Source organism: Onthophagus taurus, chromosome 1, assembly GCF_036711975.1.
Source record: "Onthophagus taurus isolate NC chromosome 1, IU_Otau_3.0, whole genome shotgun sequence".
Classification (NCBI taxonomy): Eukaryota; Metazoa; Arthropoda; class Insecta; order Coleoptera; family Scarabaeidae; genus Onthophagus; species Onthophagus taurus.
In genome coordinates this window covers 31,073,904-31,089,651 of record NC_091966.1, presented here as the reverse complement: position 1 = coordinate 31,089,651, position 15,748 = coordinate 31,073,904, and the positions used below count along the sequence as shown (strand labels likewise).

The 15,748-nt window shown below is 31.6% G+C and overlaps 4 protein-coding genes and 1 pseudogene across 6 annotated transcripts; 2 read left to right on the top strand and 3 right to left on the bottom strand.

Moving 5' to 3' along the window:
* Positions 1-567: 567 nt before the first annotated feature.
* Positions 568-1,350, bottom strand: LOC111421223 (biogenesis of lysosome-related organelles complex 1 subunit 4). The gene is made up of 3 exons (XM_023054365.2): positions 1,234-1,350; positions 891-1,187; positions 568-836 (listed from the first exon to the last, which is right to left on the bottom strand). Exons 1-3 carry the CDS (start codon positions 1,291-1,293, stop codon positions 711-713), a joined length of 483 nt encoding a protein of 160 aa, XP_022910133.1. The 5' UTR covers positions 1,294-1,350; the 3' UTR covers positions 568-710.
* Positions 1,351-1,745: 395 nt separating this feature from the next.
* On the top strand, positions 1,746-2,736 carry LOC111421202 (enoyl-CoA delta isomerase 2-like). Its single transcript, XM_023054349.2, has one exon. It carries the CDS (start codon positions 1,923-1,925, stop codon positions 2,685-2,687), a length of 765 nt encoding a protein of 254 aa, XP_022910117.1. The 5' UTR covers positions 1,746-1,922; the 3' UTR covers positions 2,688-2,736.
* A 141-nt stretch (positions 2,737-2,877) lies between these two features.
* LOC111421213 (enoyl-CoA delta isomerase 2 pseudogene) lies at positions 2,878-3,785 on the top strand (annotated as a pseudogene).
* On the bottom strand, positions 3,776-11,121 carry LOC111421173 (phosphatidylserine lipase ABHD16A). Of its 3 annotated transcripts, XM_023054328.2 has the most exons (8): positions 10,713-11,119; positions 10,602-10,655; positions 10,233-10,543; positions 10,016-10,182; positions 9,696-9,949; positions 4,393-4,876; positions 4,100-4,344; positions 3,776-4,029 (listed from the first exon to the last, which is right to left on the bottom strand). In XM_023054328.2, the coding sequence occupies exons 1-8, from the start codon at positions 10,785-10,787 to the stop codon at positions 4,000-4,002; spliced, it is 1,620 nt and encodes a 539-aa protein (XP_022910096.1). In that variant the 5' UTR covers positions 10,788-11,119; the 3' UTR covers positions 3,776-3,999. The 3 variants fall into 3 exon arrangements, with proteins under 3 accessions (XP_022910096.1, XP_071055671.1, XP_022910090.1); XM_071199570.1 differs by having other exon boundaries at positions 3,776-4,876; positions 10,713-10,832; positions 10,885-11,121; XM_023054322.2 differs by having other exon boundaries at positions 3,776-4,876; positions 10,713-11,121.
* Positions 11,122-11,257: 136 nt separating this feature from the next.
* LOC111421395 (uncharacterized) lies at positions 11,258-12,053 on the bottom strand. Its single transcript, XM_071195592.1, has 2 exons — positions 11,803-12,053; positions 11,258-11,751 (listed from the first exon to the last, which is right to left on the bottom strand). Exons 1-2 carry the CDS (start codon positions 12,051-12,053, stop codon positions 11,271-11,273), a joined length of 732 nt encoding a protein of 243 aa, XP_071051693.1. The 3' UTR covers positions 11,258-11,270.
* Between the last annotated feature and the right edge of the window lie 3,695 nt (positions 12,054-15,748).

Below are 15,748 nucleotides of genomic sequence, written 5' to 3'. Positions count from 1 at the left end.
TTTTTGTGGGGGAGGGAGGAGTTAATGGAACATTTTACGTTTTTTGTTTTCCTTTTTTTTCTACCATTTCTGACGCTAATTCTTCATTAGTAAGATATTGTATTTTATCTGTTTCTTCCATATTTTATTTTTTCAATAGATTAACTCTTGGCGACCCTATATTTTATATGGCTTTTTCAAGTTGTAATATTATCTGTTCCAATCCCGGGATAATTTGTATCAACCACTCATGGTTGATGAGCAGACCTTACAGCTATAGAACTGGCGCCACAATACATATCAGACGCGGTCAAAGGCTTGTAAGAAGTCGACAAGGTAAGGGTAGAAACTCAACCACTAAGAAGTTTTAAACTGGTACCACAGTACAAAAGATGCCAGGCAGCTATGGTCTATCTGAAAAAGGAACAAAAAATACAGCGATGTAATAAAAACATAAATAACAGAATGGAATGGAAATGGGCTGTTACACTATCAGAAAGAGTTGCAAACAGTTCTAGATATCAGAAAAGTTGAACAATACTACATAAATGTTAAAGGTTATAAAGTATATCACACCATACACACAAATAGCACATATTTTGGAAATACTTTATTTTTCTCATTATCACAATAAATGTAAAAAGGTAGTGTTCTTTATCTAGCATATAACTAGAAGAAGTAACTAATTTATATTATTTATATACACATTATTATAATATCTATTAAGCATTTTATGCCTCACTTGGCCCACCCTCCTCTTGGCTTTGATCAGCAACATTAAAATAATCCTCAGTACTAAATACATCCCTACTACCACTACTTGAAGCACTTCCTTCAGGTGCATCACCAACTTTTTTCTAAAAAGAAAAATTATTTTAATATTTTTAACATTTTAATTTCATTCCACCTACAAAAATTGGCCCAAAAAAACTTTTTAACATACTATCACTAATCCCAAAATGTTTTTCAGCTTCATCCATTTTTCTTTCTAATGTCTCAACATTATTATTAACATGATCGACCAATTTCTCTAAAGCATTGATTTTTTTGTACATTTCTTTTAATTCAGCTCGATTATCTACAGCTTGAGATAAAGAACCAGTTAAACCAACAGAATTACATCGTTCTTGCTGTACCAAAGCAATCATTGTTTCGCATTCCTCCAAACGAGTTAACATGTTATCAATCGTTTGATCGATAGGTTTTAACTAAAATGAAAAGTTATTAAAAACATTAAAACGTTGATTTAAATACCTTTTCTTCTAATTTCACATCGAATAATTTACTATAATCTATTGAAGTTTGTCTAATCATTTTTCTTAAATATGTTAAAATTTTCAATATTTTGTGGTTAGAATTAGTGTCAAAATGTTGTTAGTTTTAATTCATTACGTTAAACATAGATGGACTCGTAAATCAATTTTGATTATTTAAACTTTGTATTTATAAATTTTGTTATTTGTGAAATACTTTATTTTTTTAATTAAAAATACAATGTTTAAAAATGTTTTTATGTATAAATATAGTTTCATTTCGAAGAACTATTTATTTAATTTTCTTACTTGTGGCTCTAATAATAGATGGCGCTATAACTACTTAATTATTAATATTTTATAATTAAATAAAGATTTAAAAAATTAAATTATTATATATTTGAAAACATTTTAACATCATTTTTTATAATTCCAAGAAATTTAAAATTAAATAAAATTTTATATAAAAAGAATTAAATCATCACCATCATCACGCAACTAACCATACAGCATCTTACGTAGGTTATGTTTTTCCAGAATGTTTTTAATTAATAAGTCTTATAGATAATAACAATAATAAGATAAGTGACTCGACTATTTTTGAAATCTTAGTTCAATTATAACTTAGCAACCCATCTAACTGAATTTCAGTGTAGTTCTATTCATTTAAGATTCAACACAAAAGTAATAATGGACAGATTATTAATATCCTTTAAAAATGGTGTGAGAACCATTAAGTTTAACATGCCATCAAGAAAAAATGCTGTTTCCCATAAAGTTTACAAGGAATTAGGTAAAATTTTCAACGAAGACGCAGAAAACGATAAAATAATAGTAACAATTATAACCGGATTTGGAGAATATTTCACCAGCGGAAATGATTTTAAAGCTATCATGGAATACGCCTCCGAAGATGGAATGCCGGAAGTAGCACATCAAGCATTCAAAAACTTCATCAAAGCATTTATTGACTATCCAAAGATTATTATAGGAGTAGTAAATGGGCCAGCTGTTGGAATTGGAGCCACTCTTTTAGGATTATGTGATATTGCTTATGCTTCTGATAAAGCTACATTCCATGCTCCATTTTTACGTTTGGGATTATGCTGTGAAGGGGCTTCCAGCCTTCATTTTCCTTTAACAATGGGTAGAAGTAGAGCTAGTGAAATGTTATTGTTGGCAAAGAAGATAACTGCTCAAGAAGCTGAGAAATTTGGGTTGGTTTCAAAAGTGATTCCTCATGAACAACTTGATTCTTTCATTGAAGAATTACACCAATATGGGGATTTGCCACTTAATGCTGTTAAAATTAATAAGAAATTAATTGTTGATAATTATAGGCAATGGTTCCATGATTCTAATTTAAGAGAATGTACTGCTCTTGAGGAAAGAGCTGCTTCTGAAGATTTTATGAATAGTGTTATAAGTTTTATGAATAAGAAAAGTAAAATGTAAAAGTTTTTTAATATAGTTTTTTTATCAATAAAATATCAATAACATTTTATTAGTTGTTTAAATTTATTAATTTAATTTATCGCTTAGATTAGCGTTAACTTTGACATTGGAAATAAAAATATTCACTAAAAAGTGTATAAATTGCGTGTAGAACCACTAAAATGATAAATAAAAGCAACAACAGCGATAATGAAGCTGATAAGATGAATGACTTGGCTATTTTAACATCACAAATACATATATTTAAAATGTTTCTATAAATGCTTCAGTTTTATTGTTAACTCAATGTTGTATCATGGATAGATTATTAATTTCTTATAAAACTGGTGTTAGAACCATCAAATTCAACATACCATCAAGAAAAAATGCTGTTTCTTATAAAGTGTTTTTAGAAATGACAAGAATTTTTAAAGAAGACGCTGAAGATGATAAAATAATTGTAACAATAATAACTGGGGTTGGTGAATATTTCACAAGTGGTAATGACTTTAAAGCAATAATGGAAAATTCGTCAAACCCACAAATGCCAGAAGTTGGTCATGAAGCTTTTAAAAACTTTGTCAAAGCTTTTATTGACTACCCAAAAATTATTATAGCGGTAGTAAACGGACCAGCAATTGGAATTGGGGCCACATTAGTTGGGTTATGTGACATTGTTTACGCTTCAGATAAAGCAACATTTGATACTCCCTTTCTACGATTGGGTTTGTGTTGCGAAGGATGTTCTAGTCTTCATTTTCCGTTAACCATAGGTAGAAGTAGGGCGAGTGAAATGATTCTTTTAATGAAAAAAATTAACGCTCACGAAGCTGAAAGATTTGGTTTAGTCTCTAAAGTCTTTCCACACGATCAACTTGACGTTTTAATTGAAGATTTACACCAATACGGAGATTTACCAATTAATGCTGTTAAAATCAATAAAAAATTAATTGTTGATAATTATAGGCAATGGTTTCATGAATCAAATTTAAGGGAATGCCTTGCTCTGGAAGAAAGAGCTTCATCTGAGGATTTTATAAATACTGTTCTTAATTTTATAAATAAAAAGAATAAATTGTGAGAAATTAAATAAAGCTTGTTTCTTAGGGTGTTATTAAATTATTTCTTTATTATTCCATAAACTCCATACATATCTCCATAATTATTAATCTTTTTATTCATTATTTTTTCAAAGCCATTATTTCTTTTTTTTTCCAAAATAAATACATCTACTTAAAAGTATTTAGAAACGTTCATTCAAAAAAAAAATGGGGGATTGTTTTTGAAAGTTTTTTTCCTCCCGTGGTAGATAGACCCTAGATAAACGCGGAAACTACAAGCGAGCCCGAATTCCAGTGATTTGCTATAGGAAAGAAAAAAAAGGATAGGATTAAAAAAATTGCTCCTAACCCGGATTTTATCTAAGTAAATACATAATCTGTTTCGATATTCGCCTCCCAGGGCATTTCAAATATATCAGCAGGTAATGGAGTACAATGAGTCGACTTGTAATCTTTCATATACTTTGTGGCTAAATACAACGACATTTGGTTTTTCTTCTCTGTATCCATATCGTCGCCAATTCTCATTGGATATGAGTTTGAATGTTCTGAAATGTAACTTTCAAGCAGAGATTTACAAACATCCGGTTGAGAAAGATATCTATGCAAAAATTGTTCTAAAAAAATTAAAATTATTATCGTTTTAATCAAAAATATTTCTTTACCTTGAGAATGTCCAACTAATGAAAGATATTCTTTAAGAACTTTAATTTGAACGTCTCCAATTATTAACGGATATCGGTATTTCAGTAATTTCAATAACAAATTATTGCCACGATTTGAACTAATATCATCCTCGGAAATGCACATGACCTCATCTCTTGTTCTTCGATACAATAAAATAGGACCGGAATACTTTGTTAACTGCTCAAAATTGTTTAGATTAATATATTCTCTAATCGCGGTTCGTACGACAGATTCCGCCCAACGTGGCATGTGATTAACCGCAAGCGGAAGAATATCATCAAAAGATGCATCAAGAACCACTCCTTTAATATCAGGATAATTCATTGCAGCCCAACTGGATGTATAACCACCAATACTCCATCCAAATAAAATTATATTTTCAGGGTTAAATCCTAATTTATGTATAGCAAATTGAACAACTATATCTATAGCGTTTTGTTCTTGTGAAGGATATGGTGTACCCTTAAAACAAATGATTATAATTGAGAAAATGATGAAAAAATAAAAGGAAATTATTAACTCTTTATTGCACTCTTGAATAATAGTCTTTTTGATATTTCTATTGATGAGATTAGTTATTTTGTTAATGATATAAAGTACAGATTTCAATTAAAGCACAGTGGTGGAATATGTCCAAACCAGAATAGTAATTAAATAACTGTATGTAACGACAATGCAGGAAGAAAAACTATGATATTAGTACGTGAAACATTAATATAAAATAAAATGGAGTGAATGGAAACTACCCAATCACTGGATTTTCAAAATTTAAGCAGAGACTTTTGAAGAAGCTGAGCGAGAGTAGCCTTGTTGCACGTAAAGTCCCACTTGTGACTCCAAACGAAATTGCAAGTAGAATAATATCACTATTCAGAGCTCATCGCGACCCACAACGTACAAAGACAGTTAAAAAAATTACTTAAAAACTTGTGGCAAAATACACCTAACAGCTCCCAGTTATCAAAAGAATTTATAATAAATGAGCTAAGAGTGGCCCAAGATGAACAGGGATGCTTTTGGAGAACACAAGCTTGGAAAAAGTTGCATCGACCAAGTACTTAGCCTTACTACACACATCCGTAGCAGGCTTTCAAAGATACCTCAAATCATCCATGGCCATTCTAGACTTACGAATACTGCCATGCCAGACCATTATGTAACTTATCGTTACGCTGGGAAACAAAATCAGCAAAAGAAGAACTAAACAACGGAGTCCTGCAAGGCTTAGTTCTTGCGCCCATATTTTTTAATCTTAATTTATCACATTGGATCTACCAACCACAAGGGCAACAAAATTTATCTATGCCGATTATACAGGGTTTCCTAAACGTAACCGATAAATTCCGTAAAACCATTAAAAACAGTTTATGGCAAAATCGCTGAGACGGGTCTAAAGATTTAAATTTTTTGCAATTATTTGGTATAGATTTTAATTTTTTTCCGCCATTTTTAAACAAGTAATGACGTCATCGATATATTTTTCAAATAGCAATGCTCTATTTCTATTACAGAATATGAAAGAGGACTTTTCTCTGAATCTAGTATAATCAATATTAATATTGATTAGGGTAGGAGCACCGTTTATGGCCACTGTACCATTTATGGCCACTTCAGATAAAGTTGTTACGCATTAAGATCCTAATAGACAGTACTTGAAAAGTAAGTGCATTACAGGACTCTGTCAGACCCTAATTCAACACAGACACAGCGATTCCGATATTGAAACAATTTGAAAAAGGTTTCCATGTTTTAGCTGATGTGTTGCGCACGAAAATCTTAGCAAAAACGGTAAGAGCAATGAACATTTAATCTTTTATTATCTTTAGCGTCGTTTCATATTTAAGCGAGCCTATGAACTATATGATCACAAATACGTTAGTTTCAAAGTATTTAATAATATTATGCGTGTTTTTGATTACGTGGCCATAAGAGTGAAGTTTGCCAGTTATAGCCATGACGTGGCCATAAGTGAACTAGCGTAAACCCAGTTATGCCATTCTGTTGAATTTGATGCTTTAATGGATTTTGAACAACTCTGTTTTATTTGTTTTATTTACAAGACTCTGTTACCATGGCTGAGAAAAATAAACAGAAACGGTTCCAGTACTCTCCATTAAGGCCCCGATCACATGACAAAAATCTGACGCGCGCTTAGATATGAATGTATTTAAATACAATCGTTCATATGAGAAGAAAATTCAAGAAGAGCTGAAAATTGAGAGAAAGAAAAACAGGGAAATTCAGAAAAATAAAGTAGAAGAAGCGCAGAAGGTAAAGAAGATGAAGAAGACAAAGGAAAACTGTTTAGAAGAGAAGGAAGAAGTGTGGAATGAAAGCGGGAGCAGTTTAGACGATATTGAGACAAAAAATCAAGAAACAATTGATATGTATAGAGTTACAGAACTGCAGGAAGGTGATTACGTTTTGGCTTCATTTAAGAGCGTTGGAAAATGAGCTATGGTCCATTACAAGTATGTTGCAAATATTTTATGCGTGTTGGATGACGATGAGTTTGAAGTACAATGTCTAAAACGCTTAGATCAGATTAAGACACATTTCAAAGTGTTAGACAATAACAAATGTGCCATTACAAAGGAACGCTTCCAGAAAACGAACTGAAAAATGATGGTCGAAATATAACGATTGTTTTCGGCAGTGCTGTAGACGTATTTGAAAAACACTAAATGTATTCATCTCCTTAACTTTTGTTGTATCTATGTGCCTAATAAAATCTAAAAATTGTACTTAATTGCGTTTAATTTCTACGCAAACTAATTATGGTGGCCGTAAGTGGATACTTTTATGACCATAATAGCGGTTTTGGTGGCCATCAATGGGGAAATTGATTTACTTTTGAATTTTTTTTTGTGTTTTAAAATACTTACACAAATAAAATGGAATATATGCAACAAGACCTAAGAAACACTATTTTGATTTATTTCTCGCATGTATTCCAATTTTTAACTAAGATACCGAATTTTAAAAGTTGAAGAGTATATATATATAATACTAATATAAGAAAATTTTCGAGAAAAATTATTTTAAAGTTTCATTATTTTTCATTCATTTGAGATAGAAAAATAGCAGTAGCCATGCGTAACCATGGCAACCAACTGTTTCAGATATCAAAAATTACTCATTGTCTTAATAAAATATCTGAAGCAACTGGTTACCATGGTCACGCATGGTTACTGCTATTTTTCTACCTCAAATGAATGGAAAATCATGAAACGGCAATTTTTCTCGAAAATTTTCTTATGTGGCTTTTTTGGCTGCACCAAATGCAGAAAATAATCCCCTTTCATATTCCGTAATAAAAATGGGGGATTGCTATTTAAAAAATGAATGTAATCTCTATACCAAAAAATTGCAACAAATTTAAAATCTATACCAAATAATTGCAAAAAATTTAAATCTTTAGACCCGTCTCAGCGATTTTTCCATAAACAGTTTATAATTGTTTTAACGAATTTATCCGCTCCTTTTGGGCAGCATTGTATAGCACATACATCCTCTCTAATGACCTGAGAGCTAAGGGGAAGTAGTTGTGTAAGTGCAGACTAACACCTAACCTAAAAAGGACAGGGGTGCCTTCCACCTGAATAATAAAATGGCACCCAGGAGACTCCAGGTCAGTTTTAATAACATAACGTTGCAGCACCAAGATTTCTCCAAATACATAACACAAAAACGTTGAGCGGGGAAAATACCAAAGCCAAAGAATGGAATGCCAAAGCACCACCAGGAATAAACCGCAGTTAGCGAGGCAACTAAAAACCAAAAGGATTTGGACTTCCCCGCCTCCTATGAAAGCGCCTCAACAGAGTACGTCCGTGAGGGAGTCTGTGGTGATAACCTCCAGAAATGGAGCAGTCTAAAACAATCTATCCAGCACATTGTGGGAGACTGCCCTATTAGATCTTATCCTCATGCTGTGAGAGACTTCTTTGATGCTAAACGCGCAGCTCTAGAATGGCTACTCTTGTATTGTGTATCTTATGTATGCCATACGCTAAATAAAATAAATAAATACAAAAAGAAAAGAGCAATAATTATTACGATACTAATTGTAACGGTTTGTAGTCAAGAGATGTAAGATCTTCATAGTTTTTTAAAAGAATATCATAGCATATTCTGTTTAACATATTTGTAAAGTTAGTATGATATCAACCCAGCAACAGCCACAGAGAAAATTTAACAAAACATTGGCATATAGGATTAAGTTACATTCTAATAACATGTCCAAAAAAAAAACGTCAGGTATGATGGAAAACTTGTCATTTAAAGAACGAGGTGCTGCAAGAACTGGATTTGATTCTTGTTTATATCAATAATAATCTTGTCGTTTCAAGGGCTTTGTATCAAATTTACACAATATTCAACGTTAATTGATACTTCAGATTGATATTTACGCGCAGATTGATACATTACTACCTCTCAGTGTGAGACGGGTATTAATGTAGTCAGTTGTTGTAACATAAATAGCATCCTAAGATTAGAGTAGTATCCCAAGGGTGAGTCCCACATTCCCCAAATAGATGAATCATGGTTGCACCAGTTTAGTAGTTATAACACTAACACTGAGTATTATACTCCATTGACTTTATTGAACAAGAAAGTACAGAAGCAGCTGTGTTAGATTCCAATGTGTAGTTGTTGAAAGACAAAAGGAGTTAATAACAAAGCTTGTTCTACAACTTCCATAATTTGATTGATTTTTGTATTATCATCAATTCGCATGTTTAAAACATTTTGTTTTTTTCAGTAAAATATTTAGACACTTAATAAAGTTATTCATTTTCATTTTACTTTATACAAATGAATTTTAGTCAATTACTAATGAGAAAAATAGACATAAATTTTGGGTGATACAGAGCAGAAGCTGCATCAGGCGAAGAACCGCGCACTGAGAGGAGAATTTGCAACTTTATACAGGTTGATTCAAAAAACCGCTGACAGACGAATCACCCTGTATAATGAATTGGTGAATGATGCAAGAAAATTTAGTTTTTGTTTGTTCACCATTTTATAGTGAATATTCCACAAATCATATAGAAATGTTAAAGTAAGATAACTACAAATTTCACGCCCAATAAATAGAGCTACATTAAATCATTTTGATACAATACTCATCAAAAAAATCCAAACATCAAAGAAAATTCATTTAAACCCCAATCTTCAAAGTAGTCTTAGAATTAATTGAAGTTTGAAATTAATTTAGTTTTCATTAAATAATTTGTGCTTTAAAGAGTTAATTTGGTGTGTTTTAGAGTTTAATTACAGTGCTTCCAGCAAATCCAGGATGATTCCACCCCAAAACAGAATAACCTGCTTCTATTGGAGTTCCCATAACTCCAACTTCGTAAAACCCAGCATTTCCTTCGCAACAAATCACCAAAGTTGAACCATTATGTGACAAACCTCTTTTATCAACAAACATAGAATCGATTTCGTTTCCATCGCGTGCTAATAATTTATATCGTTTTGCAGCGTTTACTTCAACAAGTTTTGAACGACCTTGAAGTAAGCCTTGAGCTATCAAAAATAATTTAAATAAATATTAACAATTAAATGGCCTCTATAATATTTTTGTTAATTTACCCAAAATTGTTTGTAATAGGCTCAAAGAACCCGGATAAACTAATCTAATACCAAAAGAATGGACAGCTAAGTAACCTAAGATATGGCATGGTAAAGAACTAACGAATTGAAAAGCTGTTCGATGAGTTACTGGTCGTGTGATGTATAACCGAGGTTTTGTAGATTCACTGCAAATAATAAAATATTAAATTAATTAATTTTATAAATAAACTCTTACCCTTGTATATCAGACCACTTAAATTCAACAGGCCAACCAAAAAATTCAAAATCGTATGCTGAAAGTTGTTGTTTATTGGCAGGTGTAAGCGATTTTTGACTGTCACTTAAAGTTTTAACGAATTTTTGATAAGTAGCATTTTGATATCTTCCCACACCTCGTATACAAAATGAAACAACCAAAATAACACCTAAACTAGTGACAAACTTTGATAAAGTTAATAAACCGTCCGCTACAAAGTATCCCTTTCTATATAAGTACGTTGTAAGAAAAGGTGATGAATAAACACTGATTTTCCAGATGATATATAACTAGAAATGAGTTTATACTAAAAATGTTATGCTGCTTTAAATTATTTCATAAACTTACGGATTGTATAACTTGGTCACCCCATTTTTCAAACGCATTAGGTTCATAGAGTCTCTAAAAATGACCCAAAATAAATCAATTTCTATCACATTTTTTAAGTGGTTTACTTACCTCAGCTGGTCCATTTCCATAGATTTTAATTAATCTCGGTGAAAACATACTATCCAAAACCGCTTTAATCGACATTTTATTAATTGTTACTTACGTAGCTTATAAATAACCAATATAAACCTACGAGAAAATTATCCTGTGCATAATTTTATGCAAAATCATTAACAAGCACCTGTTAAAAACCACTACGTTTAACAAATTTGACAGCCTTTTGACGTTTCGTCAATAGAATGAAGTTATCCACTTTGTTGTTCAGACTTCGATCGATAAATAATCCAAATGTTTAGGTATAACTTGGATAATAAAGTGCTTCTTCATTTTCTTGATGAAAGTTCCGTGAGATGATCTTTTTTTAGTTTTTTATGTTAATCATTTTCGTGAAATTTCAAATTAAAATTTTGAAAGAAATGTGACGTTTAAAAAGGTCAAATGAATAATTATGCTATTTGAGTAGTGATGGCGCTGGCGTCGAATTCAAAATTCAAAACAACAAATAAATTTTTAAATTAATTTTATTTTCAAAATGAAACGCTTTTTAGTATAAAATAATCATTAAATTTAAGGAATAGGTGTAGTACCAATCTCTTCTAATCCATCAATTGGAGTTGCTACGGTTAACAAATCTTCATTTTCAAAGTTGCTACTTTCTAAATCTAAAGAAGTTGAAGTTGTACCATTAAAAAAATCGCTAGTTATCGCTGTGGTGTTTAAAGGAATAATTTGATTATAATTTTCATTTATATTTGATTGTAAAGTTGAGGTTTTTTGAATTTCAATAATTTTAGTTGGTTTTATTTCAACTTTATTTTCTTCTTCATTTGATAAAGCACATCTTTCCAATCCTGCTGGTAAAACTTTTGGTTTACAACCTTTAATAGCATAAGTAACTTGTACTCCTGGATCTACTACGGTTGTTATAATTACTTGAGTTGACGTAACGGTAACCGTTGGAGCATAAATTCCTAAGTATTCACCCCAAGATAAGGGGGTGGTTTGTACTTTATCTTCTTTAGGGGTCATGATGGTTGTATTTAAAGAACTAAATTAAAATAAACAAGTTTAACAAATATTTTTTATATTATTTTCTTACCTAGTTAATGATCGAGATTTCTCTAAACTTGGAAAACTTGAAAAACTTCTCATAATTCTGCATGGTGGTAATGTAGCATCAACTTGAACGCAAGAAGATGGTATGAAAGATGTAATAATGTGCGGTTTAATAACGGTTGTTGTATAACTATATCCGAACAATCTTGGTTTTTCTTCGTTTACATTCCTTGCATTTATGTGAACTATAAATGAAAATGCAGCAAAAAATAAGGAGATGTTCACCGAATGCATTTTGGCGAGTAAATGAAGAGTTTTTTTTGTGAAGGTTATTTAATCTACCTGGACTTTAGAAAAATTTACCTGGTTTTGAAAAAAAGAACAATGTTATTTATCTTAAATGTGTTATCTCGTTCTTTTAAACAGGTTGGTATAATCTTGTTAGTAAGAAATTCCTACTTAAAGACTGAAGATAAAACAATCTTGTTCTAAGAGTTTTTTTGAGGATCTTAAAAAAATGAGAAAAGGTTGTGTTTAAGTTATTAATCAAATAAAAAATGTTCCATTTGTTTATAAGAATTTTAGATTTCTATGTCAATGGGGTCATACACGATTTTTTTTTTATTATATTTTCTGAAAGTTTATATAAAAATATAGTTACCGTTATTTTTCTTTTTTTTATTTTCGAACAAAGTCATTGTTAAAAAAATTATTGAAAATTTATATACCCATTTGCGCTTTTAAAATTCCCACGTTGATGACGTACGATTCTCGCTTTTGCGTCCCCTGCTCCCCGCTCAAATGCGAGAAAGAGATGAACGTCATTTAGGTTGTATTGAAAAGAGATAGAGTGTTTGTAGGTTATGTTTATTATGTTTTGTTCATGGATGTAATAGAGACACTCTATTACATCCATGGTTTTATTTTGACACTGTCACACCGCAAGCGCTATCTAACGGACAATTTAACTTGTTTTAGGCAGTGCGGTTCCTACGTCACAGAAAAGCCGCGAAATTATTTCGTTTGAATATTTGCTATTTTTCACTTCAAATCACGCAAAATATAAAATTAATCAAAATATTTCTATTACTTTGTGTTCATGCATATACTTGCATATATCGTTTGACATAAAAATTTTCTCTAAATTTAATAAGTGTGTATGACCCCATTGAAATATTAGTTGTTTAGTCATGAACCAGTAGAAAAAATGGGAAATAACTGAAAATGGCACAGGTATTAGAAAGACCACTTAACCTTTACGTACCATGAATAAATATTCCTAAGAAGCATTCCTAATTTGCACATTGGCACGGTTAAAGTTGTGTTTGAAAAGTCTTTAACGAGAATCTGAAATTTATAAGGATCATAATTTACTAGGTACAATAATTTAACTGCTAATTAATGTCGTATTTGATAGTTTATGAAGACAAACTGTTCATTCATTCATTGTTAATAGTTATCTTATAGGAAAATAAGACATATCGATATCAACCCGTTTTAACTGCTGAAAATTGATCAAAATGTATAAACAGGAAAGGTAAAAACGATTATCGAGCGGTACAAAGAAAAGAATTTGCTGTATTTAAATAGTAAGTAAAAACGATCTTAATAAAACAATAACGAAAAAATACGAATTCACCGTTTTAAAAAAGAACTATAAAACAATTGAGATTGAAATACTTCCTCGTAGTTAACTGTATACTGCCTATATTGTGCATTGTACTTTCTCTTATTTTTATATGGCACCGGTAGATTTAGAACATTTGCAAAATCTCCGCCATCTATCGGTTTCGAAAAACGCTTATAAATAGAATTATATACTTAGGATTTGTTAAATAGAAAGCATATAATTAAGTGTCCTGGAATTATCTTAAAACGCATGCAAAATACTTCTGGATTAGAAATAAAACTAGAAACATCCGGGTTATGTAGTGACACTATTAAAATATTGTTCGAAGTTTCGAGTGCCATGTTGCAACCTGCAGTACTAATCTTTTTGGAATACTCACTCTTCAAACCTTTTTTCAATTTGTACCATGAAGTTATTCCTCTCTCACTCTTGATAAACAATTTTGCTAAACGAGTTAATGACTTTTAAGTATATAAAAACAGTTGTAAATCATTCTATTCCATCATTACAGCCATTTCTTCAACAATTACCTGCATTTTATCTTCGCCAGAAAATGTATTTAAAGAATCTTCTATATTACGAAACGATAAGGCAAAAGTCGATTTCGTTGAATGGATAGCATGGAAATGTTTCTTATCGACGTTTTTTTCATCATCAGTAACATCTTTTGTTTCTTTTTCTTCTTTTTCACGGCTTGATTCTTCACTTTCTTCATATAACTTCTTCGACTTCATTCTTATCTTTATCAACTTCATCGGTTTCATTGTTCCTTGGTCGTCGTCGTCGGCTTGAATGCAATATACCCTTTTCCCGTTTCAGCACCGTACTGCAAGTACTGCAGGTGCAACTGAAGAAGGTTGCAACGCGGTATCCAAAACATTGAACAATATTTTAATAGAAGCACGCCATAACCCGGAGTTTTTAGTTTTAATTCTAATAACATCGACTGTGAAGGCTTTCGAACTCATACAGTACAATAGGTTTTGTTGAATAGAAAGCATATATTTGCATAATTCTAGAAGAGAAGTATCTTCATGTTAAATCGTATGAAAAATACCTCTAGATTAGAAATAAAACTAGAAACTTCCGGATTATGAGCTAAGCTCTAATAGCTATAAGCTATTAAAATATTGTTCGACGTTTCGAGTGCCAAGGAGAGGGCCTTTTTGTTGTTGATACACGAACAGAATACTCCTTCCTGATAATAACAGAAATTTCTGACTTGGTGTTGATCGAAACTTGTGACAGCTTTTCTTGAGCTGTTCAAGTGTTGGACGTTTATGATTATCGGGGGAAACACTATATTGACACTACACAGTGTTTAAAAAAGGGGATGAGTTCAGGTATCTTAGCCTCTAAACCTGAAGCCGTATCCACATCTGCTACGGGATAAGCCGAAGGCAAGGAACAGATCTGTGATGACAAAAAGAAAGAGAAATGTGAGGGAAAGAGCATCTGCGGCTTACGTTGTCGAGTACTGGAGCGTAAAAGAGGTAAATGGCAGATGAAACAGATGGAGCTAATTCACGATTTTGGCACATCTCTTTAAAATCTCGTAGATGTTTTAGAATTTGAATATACTTAACGAAGGCTCAGAGTAGATCTTTTATGCTGCTGAAGGTCAATCGATTATCGATATCACTTTAGTTTCAATGGATATCTCTTTTTCGATACATAGCTAAAGAGTTTCGGACAAAATTTCACTGTCAGATCACAGATGAATCCGCGACTCCAGGATCTTTATGTGAAATATTTTCCGATCAATATTATCTGAGAGATTAAATGTAAGTGGATTGCGTAAACCAATCTGGAAAGTTGAAGAGTGCACGAACGTCATTAGTAGATCTTTAATTTATTCTTTCAAAAATACTTGTTCATTCCCAATAATTAAGTTGCCTTTCCGGAAAAAGCAAACCATTTGCATAGATGCTTTGTATTGGTTAGAAAATAGCAACTATTTACATGGAATTGTAGAAATGCATGGATTAGTACGGTTTCTGTACATACAACTATCCGTTCAGTTGACAAAATAAGACATAAACTCATTAACATCTTCAACTGACTATCTAAGACATTCTCAAGAAATTTTTGACGCTAACATTATTTTTGCTATAGTTTTTTTACCAATCATTACAGTTATAGTGTAGGTTTTCTGATTAATATGGGTTAGTATCATGTTCATTGATACTAGGAATATTTGGTTTGCAATGCCAGAGGCATTGTGACAGTTTCCTTATAGGCAGAAAGAATAATGCGAACTGGCACTGCATTACTGTGTCTCCACTTCATTTCAGCATATTTTCTATATGTATAACGCCCTTTTCTTCTATATGTGGTACCATTGATTATTACAGATAAC

Excerpts from the sequence above, each read along its gene's own strand:
- LOC111421173 (XM_023054322.2), bottom strand. The coding sequence starts at position 10,787 with ATGTCGATTAAAGCGGTTTTGGATAGTATGTTTTCACCGAGATTAATT. Across the intron at positions 10,656-10,712 it reads ATGGAAATGGACCAGCTGAG|AGACTCTATGAACCTAATGC; the intron begins GTAAGTAAACCA and ends GGTCATTTTTAG. Across the intron at positions 9,950-10,015 it reads CCTATTACAAACAATTTTGG|CTCAAGGCTTACTTCAAGGT; the intron begins GTAAATTAACAA and ends TATTTTTGATAG.
- LOC111421202 (XM_023054349.2), top strand. The coding sequence starts at position 1,923 with ATGGACAGATTATTAATATCCTTTAAAAATGGTGTGAGAACCATTAAG.
- LOC111421223 (XM_023054365.2), bottom strand. The coding sequence starts at position 1,293 with ATGATTAGACAAACTTCAATAGATTATAGTAAATTATTCGATGTGAAA. Across the intron at positions 1,188-1,233 it reads ATGTGAAATTAGAAGAAAAG|TTAAAACCTATCGATCAAAC; the intron begins GTATTTAAATCA and ends TTTTCATTTTAG. Across the intron at positions 837-890 it reads GTTTTTTTGGGCCAATTTTT|AAAAAAGTTGGTGATGCACC; the intron begins GTAGGTGGAATG and ends TTTTCTTTTTAG.
- LOC111421395 (XM_071195592.1), bottom strand. The coding sequence starts at position 12,053 with ATGCATTCGGTGAACATCTCCTTATTTTTTGCTGCATTTTCATTTATA. Across the intron at positions 11,752-11,802 it reads AAATCTCGATCATTAACTAG|TTCTTTAAATACAACCATCA; the intron begins GTAAGAAAATAA and ends ATTTTAATTTAG.